Source organism: Pempheris klunzingeri, chromosome 18 (assembly GCF_042242105.1).
Source record: "Pempheris klunzingeri isolate RE-2024b chromosome 18, fPemKlu1.hap1, whole genome shotgun sequence".
In the NCBI taxonomy this organism is placed as follows: Eukaryota; Metazoa; Chordata; class Actinopteri; order Acropomatiformes; family Pempheridae; genus Pempheris; species Pempheris klunzingeri.
This window is the reverse complement of record NC_092029.1, coordinates 18,460,356-18,476,134: the sequence shown is the minus strand read 5'-3', so window position 1 is coordinate 18,476,134 and position 15,779 is coordinate 18,460,356. Positions and strand designations below refer to the sequence as shown.

The following is a 15,779-nucleotide window of genomic DNA, read 5'->3' as shown; positions in this document are numbered from 1 at the left end:
CTTTCACATCCCAGCGTGCAGCACTGCCATCCGATCGGCCTGAGCCTTTACACCTCTACATCTACATCCCCAGGCCGTCGTGAAATGTCCAGTAATCCTCAATATCCTCTGGATATACACTAGAAAGAGAAATCGGTTTTTTTTTAAGTCCAAAATGCAGAGGCAGAGAGAAGTAAACTTAGTTGTTGTTCCTCTGATATCAACTGACATCAGAATAATCATGGGATGGCACAGCTGGCTACAGCTGCATGGCTGATTGGGTTGTGGGCAGCGCTGTATCTTGTGTAAGTGTTTTGAAAACACAGCGAGCAGTGGAGCAGCAGTTTTCTACCCTGCGTGATTCAGGTTTCGGTTCGTCAGCTCCTCTGGGCAGCGAGGTGCCCATATCAACAACAGAATTTAATTTGGACAAATGGGGTGAATCTACAGCTCCCTGGTTACTGGGGCTGGGAGGCTTCTCCTTTGTTGAGGCCTTACTTTTTGATTAGGCAGATTAGACCGGTGAATATTAACATGAAATTCTTCCCTGGGCTGCGAGATTCTAGATAAATGGGCTAAAACCTCAATTTTGGATGCAAGCAAAACAATCGTGTGAGCCACAACTGGCATTACAGGTATTCACAATGCTGACTGACTTTTAGATTTTATGTTTTATTTTTTTCTAATGCTGCAACGTGGACTATAAAGAAGAAGACGCGATCAAAAATGAATTAAACCAACATCTGCCTCAGTGTAGGGCACAAAGAGGCGAAGAGAAACAAGGTCGGCATTTGTGGAGAATGAGCCTTATTGATTGGACGTAAACTACAGCTCAGATAACTGATTGGTTTAAAAGGAGAGATGCTGAGTCATGGGGTTGTCAAGCAGTCAGCAATCCCTGCTAAAACAGGTCAGATGAGTCATAAAAGCCCTTATGAAGATTTGGTCAATTCTATTTTGTCATACGATCATCTCTCTAATGGGATGTCACGTCTGGGTCAGGGATTTCACATGCTACTCTGTGATTTAAAAAACCTGCCTGAAATGTTGATTGTGTTAATTAATTTGGATGGTGGAAATGTATTTTTTATTTTAAAACATATTTTGCACAAACTGCTGACTTCTACAGACACATAACTCGACTGATGAATGGCAGAAACTATTGTCTCCATGGAAACGGGAGATAAAGTGGCGAGGGCATGATTCTTCTATTCCGGTTTTTCACTGTTCGTTTCCAAATTTTTCAGCTGCACAGAATATATTCAATTAATACTAGCCTATCAAGTTCTTATCCAAGCATTAGTATTCATCTTCCTTTGTTGTATCTGGTCACTGTTGCTGTTATATTGGCCCAAATGTCCCCTCAGGGATCAGTTTCATCTTATCTTAATGGGAAGACAGACCGAGGGCTGGGTGAAGTCATAGTGAGCCCTGCTGTTGTTTGGATGTCCTTTAGCTAGAGGGAAGGACAGGCAGATAAACAGAGACATGGAGAGAAGAGGTGAAGGAGAGAGGAAACAGGCCTGCCAATTCCAGAAAGAGCCAAAATGCGTATGGGGTTCATTAAAATGAAAAATGAACAGAAAGAAAGGGCAAATAAAAACTGTAAAAACAGAAAGAAAGGCAAAACAGTCATCGTCAAGCCATGTAGTTAATATAGAATCAAACAAGCTTCTTTAAATTAATGTTATAAAAGTGTCACAATATGCAGACAATACATTTCTATCCATATCTCATCCAACTTTCTCTATGCTCTTTCAAACCATTGTCACTTTGTGGCTGGTTACAGTGTGACACAGACTTTTTTTTTTGGCCTACAAAATCACATGTGACTACTGCTGTATCCAAAATGTAATTACAGGCCTATCTGAAGTCCATTGTAGAGGTCTTAAACAGGTCCAAATTACATCCAGTCTAATTTGGTCAGGTCCCATTACATTGCCGCCAGTTTCTGGTCTGTGTGTCAATGTGTCCTTAACCAAGTGGACCACATTAAAAGAAAAAATGTGTTTTTGAGGTGTTTTTTTTATGGTGTGAACTGTGGAGTGCAGGGAAAATGTCTAGCTGCTTGTTTTTTTTCGTCTTTTTTTTTTTTTTGACCGCACTTGCTTCTTAATTGGTGGATGATCATGCTGCTGCCAGTGTTGATGTTGCTCCTCTATTTGGGCAAGTGAATCTCACTTTGAATCACTGAGTCTAATTATCCTCAGGTTGATTTCAAAGCAGGTCTGACTATCTACAACTCACTTTCAGATGTGGTTTCCTTTTAAAAGGGGATTTATGCATGTTGGGTTTTAATATCTTTAATGTATAATTGGCAAGCCTTGAAAAGTGAACATTACAGTTTGTTTGAGTTTGTGAAACTGAAAATTCTGATATGTGGCTCAAGAACAAATTTGGAAACCATTTACTGTGTGACGGCGGGATATACGCAGTCCAACAGTATATAACTGTTTTTACAAGCCTAAATAATTACAAAGGCTATTAAATTCATCATCATGGAATGTAGTAAATATTTGTTAGAAGGTGAAAGTTGTGAAAGTAAACCGTGCTGAGTAAAATGTAATGAGTGCTTCATCTTGCTCAGCAGATGCCTAATGGGGAGGTCACTCACTGCCTGTAGCTATAGTTGTTCCTCTGAGTCTTAAAACGCCATCTGAATGGTACTCAAATTAAGGGTAAAAAGAGGGGCTAAATGCTCGTGTTCGGTGTTCTTTGTCTGTCTTCCCCATCAGGAAAGAGATATAAAACCCGGTGAGTAAAGACAGGTCCCTGGTGGCCGTGTAGACTCTCACTGCTTCCAAGAAAAGAAGAGAAAGTTGAAGCTGACTTTAGCCTTTAAAACCCCGACGCTTACTTGCTGCTGACAATGTGTGCCAAAAAGCTCCCTTTTCCAGTTAAATGTGTGGGCTGGAGTCAAATTGGGAGGTCTAGACTTTGCAGTGGGTTTCAGCCAAAATTTGTTTTTGAAGGTTGATTCAGAGACCCATTAAGGATATTGATAATTAAATCCTGTGGTACTTCTAAATCCATATGGGGCTATTCTGTATGTAAAAAAAAAAAAAAAAAATGCATGCATTAAGGCCATACTTTCTGATGAATTTGTCTGTTGGCTAAATGATGGGTAAAGGAACATCAAGACAGGTTCCTTGGCTGAAATAAACAGTAACAGATGACAACAGAGATTAGTTTGAAGCCAAGTGAAATGGGTGAGGTGAGGAGAAACTTGGTCCACAGTTGATATTAATGATGAACTGTATATGGAGCCTAAACGCACCTTTGTGCAAATATGCAACTTTTTTCACATTAAAGCCGTTATGCAAACAGGTTTACATTGTGCCTTTGGCCTTCTTTTTTTCTCCTGTTCTATTCACAATGCAGGAGGTTTAAGCTAGAACGTGCCTCCTTTGTTTGCATGAAAAAGTGAAAGAATGAATAATATGGCTTAGTAAGTAAAAATAGCTCGTTTTGAATCTGCGAGACTGTGAGTTAGTATCACAAGGTTAGAAAACGAGAGACGTCTGGAAGTGGCTCCATGTCAGTTCAGTGAAAATTCTCTCATCAGAAATCTGGCGGTAACCAGACACTGCTGAACGCACTGCACCAACAGTGTCTCGGCCTCAAGTCAAGTGCGTGGATTGATAATGAAATTATCTTCTCATGGTCAAATACTGCAGCCCGCATGCAGAACGCAGAAATGGTCCAGCAATCTACCATCTCTGTTCCAACCGTGGTGATGTGGACATGTGGTGCATCTACGCACACAACTCTGCACAGCTGTTGTTGCCCACAAGCTGCTGCCTTTCACTATGGCCACCAGAAGGGCTGTTACGTCACCTGAAAGCCCTCACAGTTTAACAATCCAGTGCAGATTGAGCCATGTTGCAGGCGATTTGTGGCAAAGCAAATTATGCGTTACATACTGCTGGCCCATTACGGCCTCATGGAGATGAAGGAAATACTCTGTTCTTGGTGCTAGCCATATTTTCATTTCTCTGTCATACAGCCGAAAGGATGTTCAGAAGGAAGCGGAGAAAGAGGTGAGAGGAACAGACAAGTGTAAAACGCCTGAGGGTTCATTTTGGAAGAAAAAAAAAAATGGATGATAGACTCAGCTTCTTTCTTTCTGTGTGTCTGATCCAATATAAACCTGCACTCCTCTGCCTAATGACCAGAGCAGCTCTTAACTAGGATGGCTATTCAGATGTCTAATATTTTTGATTTGATTCAATAAAATAAGCTCCATGAAACAACAGGGTTTCTCCAAAACTGCTCCCAATTATTCCCAAAATTATTCTCCAAATTATACTTCAAATAATTATTCAATATTAAGTCACAAACCAGCATTAACATTTGACAGCGTGATGGATTTGATGGAATATTAACAGTTTTAAATCAAAGCCTTTCTTATTCCTGTATCATGATACAATAAATTTAATTTCATGCACTAAAAATTCCAAAACCTTACATTAACATTAGTCAGTCAGTGAATCAGTGAGCCAGGTTTCATTGCAGCTTTTACAGTCTGTTGAGTACAATCCCACCACACCACACTGGAATGAGCTCTCGGGTCAACTACCTCATAACAGCAAATAATAAAAACACACTGGCTGTGTTTACAGACAAACCTCCATCACCCATCATCTTATGAGCCTTTCCACAACAACAACTAAAAAAAAAAAATGAAAGGAATATTTATCTACTAAATCAGCCGCATGTAACAGCCAATCCTGCACTGGCGTCGCTCCGTGTCTCGCCTGTTGCTGTCGCGATTGGCTGCTGCATCAGCCAACTGAAACAGGCCGGTGAAGAGTAGTAGAAATGTGCCTTTTGGCTGTCTGAAGGCAGAGGAAACATTCAAGGTCATACATTAAGAATGACTCATCAAACCATCCTCCATACACACCTCGCAAATCTATGATCCACTGTGTGTGTGTGTGTGTGTGTGTGTGTGTGTGTGTGTGTGTGTGTGTGTGTGTGTGTGTGTGTGTGTGCAAGTCAACAGGCATGTCAGCAATGCTTTATTTGTACAGGCTTGTGCTTGAGGCCAATATGCCCCTCTCTCTCCCCCACTATATTTCTCCCTGTCTCTCTCTGTATGTGTTTCAGTGTGTGTGTGTGTGTGTGTGTGTGTGTTAAGTATACGGGTGTGTGGGCGTATCTTAATGAAATCTGACAGAGAATTGTGACAATCAGGGAAGGCGCATCCTGCAGAGGTTAATAAGCTGCACTCCTCACAGCAGCAGCAGGCCGCCATGCACACACTCGCTTAAAACACACACACACACACACACACACACCAATCTCTTCTGTGTTCTCATTCTCCTGAAACTATAGTTAGAGATTACAAAGTTGAAATTCACGGCCGGGACTTTCAGCTGTTGTGAGGGGCAGTCGTTCCAGTTTGTCACCTCCAGAAAAGACACTCAGGTCCCAAGCGGTTCCATCACTCCTCTGCACACGTCCCGCGAGGCTTTCTGTGATGAATAACAGCTCCTAATGAGATGTCACTCAGCTTGTTTTGTCCTCTCTCTTACGCGCCATCTTTTGGGCTACATCACTCAACACACTTGGAGCAGCTACCCTCCATCAAATATGCGGTCTGAATAACGACAACGTTCATCTGCAGAAAAACAAAATCGGTAATTTTTCGTTACGTGAGAACTAAAACTGCAACAGCTAATTTACAGAAGCTGCTTCTAATCTGCGCCTTTCGTTTGTTTGATAGCTTCGTCAGGAAAAATCAGCATTTCAATTTGACAACGTACATACTTTTTTGCTAAATCATAACCTTTAATTGCACAAAACGCAACTGTAACACAAACTGCTGCTATGGTTTTGTTTGAGCGGTATCGGACTTTAAAATCCCTGCTGGATCAGTCTTACTCTATCCCCAAGTCTGGAGTCATGTTGTTCTGACCATCTGCTCTCTAACCCTGCCCAGGCTACACAGATCGCTGCACTACCACCCCTGGATTATGGCATCAGCACACACATATGCGCACACACACACACACACGTGCAGTTTGGCTTTAATGTTGCTGCCAAGTTGGTACAGTCACCCACTGAATGAGATGGTACGGACACACTCATGTTTCTTGCGATGAAAATCCTGAATAAAACTATTTATCTGAGTATTTTTCATCCACTAGAATCACTTCTTTCCTACGGCACTAAACAGACACCTGGCCGACGTGGAATGTGGGGATTTCCCTAAAATCACAAAAGCGTTCTGTCTTGCAGTTTGTGTGAATTTCGAATCTTTATTTGGATCTTTGCTAAGAAGCACAGACAGAGAGGAGAGGTACTTGACAGCTTTGGGATGATGGATGCACGAATGTGAAGAAAGAGATGAAAAACAAATGAACCTGCGAGCAAAAGGACTGATGCGCATCAGCGACACTCAAACCAGAATATTACTTAACCTTAATCATCGGAGGACAACACCAAGTCCTCTTATTATCATATGTCAGTTTGGATCAGTGTTATGCACCACAAAACTGACCATGTAGTCCACATATCAACAGTGTTCAAGTAGTTTCTATGTTTTTAACTGAAAAACTGAATATCTGTGTGATACACAGCACGCCCACATATTGGTATAGCTGAGTCTGCAATGTATGCTGCACAATATCATAAAGAACTGGCAGAGATTCAAAAGTTGAGGAGCTGGCAGGACGACAGCAGCAGAGTATTTCATGTTGTGTTTAAAAAGCAGTTTTTATAGTATTCAACATTCTGCTGCTCCTTTGTTGAAATGTTCACTTGCACAATGACGCTGTAATGCTGCAACACTGAAGAACATGACTTGCACACACACACACACACTACAGTATTTCTTTATCTCTTTCAATCCCTTCATCCAGAAATACATGGAGAGCTCAGAGGTCCATTTCTGATTCATTTTGACAATAAAGTTAGTCAGGCATTGCTAATGACACACACACACACACACACACACACACACACACACACACACACACAGACACACACACTAGGCTATGTGATACATTTGTTCTAAGGCATTCCCCTAACGATGCAAAATAACATGACGCCCTCTCTCTTTTCCTGTGCTCCAACAGCAACCAGAAACTTCCGTCTCCATTCGCCGTGGACACGGACAGACGACAAAATCAGGCTTATTCCTTTAAAAATCCTCGGCCCACTTCTTACATGCCACTGCCCTGAATTATAATTTATATAAAACGTGTTGCCATAGCAGCAAAACCCCTACATCACCTTCTTTTTTGACAGAGGCACTACAATGAAAGGCAAAACCATCAGAGAGTATAACTTATGAAATACGGCTTTCCAAAAAAAATTATGACAGCAAAATCCTTGCAGAGCCTGAACTACACAAAGGGCCAGAAAGAAGCTTTGTGGGATTAAACATTTCCGCAAGAAGTCTTAAATAACAGTGGCAGCAAACAAGTCTTGCATCGCAAATCATGAAATTCAATGCCAGAGGAGAACAGCAATCAATGACTGATTTAGTGACTAAGCATGAAGCCTGTGCAAAAGCCTATAGAGCCAATGTTTGCATCAAAGCTGAACTGACAACGCCGCTGCACACTGGGCTTTCGCATTGGTGCATTACTAAAGAGCAGAAAATCAGCAAGCCAATCAAAGTGCTCTAAAATATAACAAGGGAAGGAACATAAGATTCAGAATCTAAGAGTAAGATAAGAGATAAGAGAGTCAAAACCAAAAGGAGAACCGATCTTGATCAACCACAACGTGAAAACAGGCTAGTGAGACCCGGATTAAAGTAGGCCAGTCAAAATGTGAGATAAAAAAATTCAGATGCCTCAATCATTCCCGAGCCTTCCGCAGACGCGGCGACATGGAAGAGGGCAGAAATTGTTCAGCCCGTAATGTGTCAGAGAGCTGCTCAGAGAGGTTTCGAGGCTGCTATTCATTCCTGAACGCAGCTCCGACTCCAGTGAGATCAGCGGTCAGTGTGAGCAGATGGCCCGCATGCTATCGGCCTATTCCCCTGCTTTGTGGTGGCCTAATACAACAAGACACGGGAGATACGGGGGCTCAGATGTGACGCCTGTGGGAATCGTGTGGGAACCTTGTGACTTCACATTTAAAAAGCACCATTCACTATTGTTTTAGTTGGCAAACACTAGATGGAAATACCGTTCACCTCGGCTTTTACGTGGTAATATTCTAATGGCACCATCAAGGAAATAACTGTAGGAAATAGTCAAGGTTTAATGTGGCATTGTCATTTGAAATACGGCTTTAAAAAAAAAAAAAAATGTAAGCCATTTTGTGGTCGCCATGCTTAAAATATCTATTTTGCCTTCGTGATGGATTAAATATTAATTTGTTTGATGTAGAACACAGTGAAATGTATCATATACTGAGTGGAACCTACAGAAATGTCGGTAGAAATCATCTGTGATTTATTTATTCAACTGCCTAACCCCTGCGCAGCCACATGTCAGTGCCTGTAAAACTGTCCTTCAACTGAGACATCATATGGACGAACACGGCTTTAGAAAACGGCACGATGATGCATTCAATGTTAACGAGTTTTACATTTCATAATGTAATACAAGTAATCCTTGGCAGAGGTTTACAGAAGCATTAGTGTCCAGATTTAATGACACTGATGCTAGTGTGTGCTTGGCCTATCCCTCGAAGAAATGAACTGATTCGTGAAAGAAATGAATTGTACATTAATAACGCATATTTAGCATTGCCGGCAACGCGGCTCACTTTAATGCCTCGCGCGGAGTTTTCCCCCAGAAAGCATGGCTTTTGGTCATTGTTTGGGGTTTGCACTGTGCCCTTTTGGTCATAAATACACCACATCTAGTTCAAAATATGGCTAACACAACACTGTATTTTATCAGGGAGATAAAGCATTTAAAATGCTGTTGAACCAACTATGATGTGTTCCATATCTTTCACTTTTCAACCAAAATTTGACCAAACCACTATTATAACCAGTCCTGTTATTCCATTAGGCCAGCCTGCCACCAAGTGATAAAACGTTAGTGTTAAAGGTGCAGTGTGTAGGATTTAGTACCATCTAGCACTGAGGCTGCTGATTGCAACCAACTGAATACACCTCACCTCACCCCTCCCTTTCACAGCGTGGTGTAGCTACGTTGGCTGACGAGGATACGTGGTCGCTCGCTTATTCTTGTGCTAAATAATAATAAGTACAATCCTCCATTTATCACAATGCAAAAAAAAAGGCATTCTAAAGGGCTCAATCTCAGCTCACAAAAACACCATTCTTAGTTTCAGGTTATCATAAAAAACACAACTCTGAACATTATATTCCATTTCTGCAAATGGAACCCCTTAAAACTGAATAGTTGTGCTCTATATTTCTTAGAATTATTTCATTAGAATTACTTTGTGATGTCATCTGAACGGTGCCAATAGGTGCGAGCTCACACATTTCTAGATTATAGTAGGTTAAGTGATGGGAGGGGCTAACCTGGGTATGCTGGCATGACTGTAGTACAAAGTAAAAAATACTTACTACATACAAAATACAATGCTGTGTGATTTCCTTGAGTTAGCTAAAAGGTTGTGAGACTTTTGGCTTATTTCACTTCAGTGTTAGTGTTACTTAAAAAAGACCATACTGCACAAAGGCCTGGCACACACCTCGCCCAAGGCTGCTGAATTATGTTGTTTGTTGTTTTTTTTCCCAGCCTCCACTTCCTCAGCACAAAGAGAACTCCTGAGAGCACAAATCTTATGTTAGTGTCACTAGCAAATCCTTAGAGGATATGACTGACTTCAGGTGTTAAAACCCTTCAGTAGCAAAGAGGAGGCATCTCCAAAAAAAAAAAAAAAAAAGCCCACCTGGATACATGTGAGGCACCCGTAGACCTACCGCTTGATGATAATGACACACTGGAGCCACAATCACGCTTTGACCCTGAGTGAATGTTGTGGAAAAAAAGGTTGCACCTCCGCGTTAGAAGTTGGAACCCTGTCATTTTGGCAAGTGAGAGATGAAAGTAGTGCTCCTCGGGGCAAAAAGCGTTTGAAATGCCCTTGAAAGGCCGCAGGTACAGTTGGTGTGAAAGAATAATATCCTTGTCAGCACCAAAGTGCATCACATGTTTAACGGAGCCAACTCCTCTTACTGAGCTCCTCAATCTAATATCACTATATTTCATGAACGGTGCGTGTATTTTCCAAGAACTACAGATTACATGCAGCCTAAAGAAACATTTAAGTGTGGTGTACATCAAAAGGCACTAAAATTCTAATTCAACAAACATATGCTGTGGAATAACAGCGGGGGAAGTGCACGGCGTGGAATGAAATATTCTGAATAATAAAATAAGGAGGAGGAGGTTCAGGGGAACTGGAGGACAGGATGCTCAAACGCCCAGTCATCAGCAAGCCTAAATGTCTCATTTCCAGCCGCTGCTTGTTGGCATCATGAGGGATCAAAGTTTGCACTAAGTGCCTTATTTAGCTGCACCCTTATTCAGAAATCCCCCGGAACAACACTGACATGGACGAGTGGAGCAAAATGCCTGCAGACTGTGTGTGTGCAGTAGGTGATGAATGACTGATCTGATTACTATGGTGGATAATGACCCCAATATTGATGGATGCAGCATCCGAGCAGACTGGTCTCGCCTTCAGGCAGCTCCGCACCTCCCCAGCCTCTTCGTGGCAAGAACAGGGTGTTTTTCTCCAAACTCCGTTGCAGGATTTGACAGTTTTAGTTTTCTCTGCTGTATAAACTTCAATGCATGCTTTCGTGGCGCGTCTTAAGGCAGCGACTGCATTTTAATTTGGCATATCACTGAAACACCGTGCAGCTTGTGTTTTAACTAAACTCTTCCTTGATTCTCGGTTTCCCTCCAACGAAATACGGCTGCAGCCGTGCACCAATTGGAAAAGTTCATTATTTTTAATTAAGGAAATTAATTATGATGCGATATGTGAACGCCGAAAGTACTACAAGAGTCTTGAAATTCAGGAAAAAAATTATTTATGTCTCGCTGTTCCAAGAACATTCGCCAATAACAAATTAATTACTAAATACGCGAAATTCCTAACGGAGTACGGCGCCCAGGTCCTCGCACCAGAGCGGGAGGCACGGGGTCTTACCCGGAGGTTGATTCACCGCTCAGGGGGGGAGTGAAAGCAGGCCTCGCTGTGACGCTCCTTACCTTTGTTAGCTGTGCTATTTTCTTGCTCATCTTCAGGTGCAGGTCTTGGGTATATTCCATGGCGATGCCGGTCTGAAAGGACACGCTGCCTGCCGAGGATGAAGTAAATTTCCCCTGACCGGCAGGGCAGTAATACTGCTGCCAACCCGACCCAGTCGCCATCTTCACGATGATGCTTCAGATGCTTCAGAGAGATAAAGGCTGTGATAATAAACCGGACTCTGCTGAGGAGGAGGAGGAGGGGAGGACCGGGACAGTGTCGGCTTTTTGACACAACAACAACAACAAAAAGAAAAAGAAAAAAAATCAAAAAAACGAAGCCGTCTTAGCCCACAAACTATTAAAATTAGGTTTCATTTTTGCTCGGGTCCGGATAGTAGCACGGCAAAAGATGGAAATGACAATTTAAGACCCAGAAACGTTCGCTACTACCATCTTGTCCGTTCAGAAAAATGTGTCCGTTGTCGGTGGTCCGAAGTGCGGCTCCGCTCTGCTGTCACCTGGCGCTGATGAGGGGCTGTGTTCGGCCAGCCGGCTGACTCCCGCTCGGTCACCTTGATGCCGAAATTTCTCAACGGGAGCCGTTAAGATCGATTCCTCCTCGGTGCATTCCGGCTACATTGACGGAGAGTGTGTAGAGATTGAAGGAATGTGTGTGTGAGAAACAGTGTGTGAGTGTGTAGGACAGGCTCAGCGGTTGGTTGCTGCTCCTCTGTTGCCATGGATCACCTCAACAGTTTATGCTGCATTCACGTAGCGGCGCTGCGTTCACGGGCTGTGGGAAAACACGGAAACAATTATAATATAGGAATGATCGCACATGAGATCTACCAAAAGTGGTAGAACATGACGGTGACGGTGAGATGCGACAGTCAAGGGATGGGTCTGGATGAGGCTTAAGTCGTAGTTGTTGCAGGTGCAAACGGAAGAGCCTGATCTCCTCAAAATAAAAGACTAATGCAAATACACAGACCTATAATATACAGTAGGTTCAAGTCAACCGGCTGAGCCCACTTTATTAATTAGCTCAACTTAGACCCAGCAATTGGCATCTATTAGTCTGCTCTCAGTTAGTATTATAATTATACATAATTAAAAGGGTGAACTAGAATTATTAGAATAAATACAAATAACATATGTACAATAAACTAATAATCCAGTAATCTGATTTGTCAGGAAAAAGTTACGGCCTCAAATCAAATGTCATAATGAAAAACACATGGTGTACTCTCCTTTGTGGGATGAAGCAAATCACAATGCTGTCATAATGTACTGGTAAGACTTAAAAACCAGCTTTCTACACCGACTGTAATGGCGCTGTGATGTTTGGCTATTGTCCACTGTCCCAAGTAAAATATTAACAAAGCTATTTTCATGCTCTGTAGTCTGGCAATCTGTCAGGCGTATACGTATGCCCGTATTTCATGATTATAAAAATCAATACTGGTTATGGCCTTGACAATTGTATTTTGTCTGTGGATGCTTGTCCCGTAACATTAATGCATTTAATGAGTATTCACAGTTGGGTAACTTTAGCTCCACAATATACATGCATATATGAATCTAATGTATCTGCATCTACTCCATTTTAACTGGTTATTACTCTACTAGTATCCATGATGAACCATGATGCTTCATAGTATTTTGCATAGTATACGTGTAACATGACATATCTTTACTATTTAGGCACCATGCACTGTGTACCTTTTTCACAAAGACAAATACACATAACACATAATGACTGTTAAAATGTTTTTTTTTGTGTTCCTTGTATTGTGGCTGAACTGAAAATACCATCCTTTAAGTTTCCACACGAGTGTATGTTCTTTGTATGAGAGCTTATGAGATAAATGCATCATATTAGGAACGTTCTCACTTGTGAATCTGTGTCAAAATTCCACAATAGACATTTTTGGTGAACATCTACTGTTGTGTATTTAGCAGTCAGGGTCCTGTCGTGTTGTATGGGACAGATGATATACGAGCGTCCCACCTGATGCTGTTCCCCTCAGCTTGCACGGCATAGCATGCTTTCATTTCATTAAAACCTGGCCCACCATCTGCTCTGCAAATGAATGTTAACTCTCACCGTGCCATTTCCTGTTTAGCCCCACCGAGATAATAAAGCATGACAACCAAATATTATACACCTGATGTGTAAAACAACATTTTAAGTGCTTCATTTAAAAACTCAAGTTTCGCCCTTGAATTGATTTGAACATGGTATATCTGTAAAAAAAAAAAAAAAAAAAAGAACCTTAAACATAAAAGCAGATCTCCCATGTTCTCTTCTCGTAGTTTTTACCAGCAGATGTGAACAGTAACTCCCAGTAGGAAGGTCATAAGAAGTACACATTTCCTCCATGGATCATGAATGCACCAAGTTGAATTTTAGTGACGTCACTTCATCTATCAAAGCATGAACTGAAGTGAAATAAAAAATTTAAACTGACTGGAATGGCAGCTGCAGGCTGTACCTCGCATAGTCATAATCACAAGGATGACGCAAACAGTTTGTCGTATGGTTTCTATTTATGCCTCCACATGCTTTCTGCAACTCTGTGGGCGTATGGCTGCATGTGAGTCTGTGTGGGCTGTGGGTACAGAAATGTGCCATCATTCCACCAGTGAAGGTTACAAATGTTGTGAAATGATGAATTTGAGAAGTGCTGTGTTAGATTTCAATCAGAATTTCATTTACAATACATTTACATTTCACAAGACCTACAAACAGACGAGTGTCATTGTTGGCGTCACGCTAGAAGTGGACTGTGGTTCAAATATTGGAAGTTTTACAGAATACAAGTGTGTTGTCGTCAGGCTCAATAACAAATTCGCATTTAAGAAGAAAAGGTTCTTAATGTGCTTCATCAAGAACCTTATTATTGGCAAACAAGCTTTTGAGGCCAGACACCACAGGTGACTGGGCTAAATATAGATATGACAATGAAGCATCCCCTGCTGATTACTTACATTAAGACAATTTTTTGTTCTGAAATGATATGTTTAAATATGCAAATAAGGTATTATCTCATTAAATATGCACTAATATGCTGCATCTGATCCCAGAACAGATATCTGAACGCTGGATAAAGGCAAGTTCAAAATTCTTGTTTCATTTTGTTGACATATTAGAGACAGAGGTTTTTACAGGGGGAATTTTGGATATATTTTTTTTTTCCACCATTCTATGAATGAGTAAATACTGTCAGCAGCCATAACAAAATATTTTCACCATGTCTTTTGGACGAAGATGTTATAGAAATCGAGCTGAAGTGCTATGTAATAACCTTCAGAATACAGATAGGGCTTAACTACGGGCTATAGATAGAAAAGTCTGGTGTCCTCAAGTGGTGCTGAAGCAAAGATTTCAGGCTCAGAACAAAAGAATAGAGTGATATTGAGAAAACAGCCTTTAAAAAGGTATGAATTTGGGAAAAATCAACTGATGAACATAGAAGTGTAGTTGAATAAACACCTGAATGTATATTTTGGCTGCTTTTTTCCCCACTAATCTGAAAGTCAACGTGTTTTGAAAGTCAACTTTTAAAACTGACCACTGCATGAAACCCAATAGTGTCTCACCTTTATAAAGAAACAAACCAGCTTTGATTTGTGGGATGAGAATTGTTGAATCAACCCTCCTATCAGTATTGGACTATGAGGATGTAATGAACAGACACGCTGCTGTCTAGTCTGTTTACCACTCAGCCCTGAGGTTTATCACTGGTGATAGCTACAATAGGTCGGATGGTCTTTTCTGACTGAGAGACAGACGACTCATTCGTGTCTGTGCTGAAGCTCTGGTCAGAGAATCACCATCGCATCTGTGTTGCACTGGAACCCACTTTCAGCTTGACCCTGTGACTGACCTTGAAAGGGCTGTTTTTAAATCGCTAATCACTTGCAACATGACCTAAACCTGAAAACTCTTACACCTTTAGGACACTGTAGGAATGTACTTAATAGCTGTCCATTACCTGCCTGGGACTGTTTTAACTGAATATCTTCTATAAGTTGCATAGGTTGTTGATTTGTCTGTATGTTCCATGGTGTAATCTCAGCATCATTGGCAATGATTTCTTTAACAATCTTAAAACAGGTTGAATTAATCCTCACTGAAATAACATCTAGTATTATTTCCCACATAGTTTTGCATTCTTCCAAAGATCCATATGCACTACACAGTAGACTTTACATCAGTTAGCCGACATGAGCCTACAAACATTTTGATCTGGACAACTGAAAGCATTTGACGAATCCTGAATTGTTTTTTTCATTTACAAATCCAAAAACACAGGAGCAAAAGTGTATAGAATTCATTACAGAGCATGTTTCTGTGCTGTAATGTAAGCTGTAACTGTTAGCGTGTCTGGCCAAAACATACGTAGCAGTAATCATTTAACAGCTTTAGCCCAAGTAACAAAATTATGTACGCAGCTACCAACAGCATGATGTTATTTAAAATGAATCAAGGCCAAAGTTGCATTTGATGATTTACCTTCTTCACCACTAGAGATCACAGCGTGTGTCAAACTTGTATTGCAGTTACATCATTGTCACAGTCAGTCCTCTGGTTCATCCTCCTGTCAGTATTTTTCCATCCACGTGCCAGCCGCTCCTACCAATCAG

The 15,779-nt window shown here is 41.3% G+C and overlaps 1 protein-coding gene across 1 annotated transcript in view; it reads right to left on the bottom strand.

Annotated features, from left to right (window-relative positions):
* fam184ab (family with sequence similarity 184 member Ab) overlaps nucleotides 1-11,309 on the bottom strand; it is a 120,906-nt gene extending 109,597 nt beyond the window's left edge. The window contains exon 1 of the mRNA XM_070849605.1: nucleotides 11,148-11,309. Within this exon, the coding sequence (XP_070705706.1) occupies nucleotides 11,148-11,309 (162 nt within the window). The remainder of the gene's footprint in view (nucleotides 1-11,147) is intronic.
* Nucleotides 11,310-15,779: the final 4,470 nt, after the last annotated feature.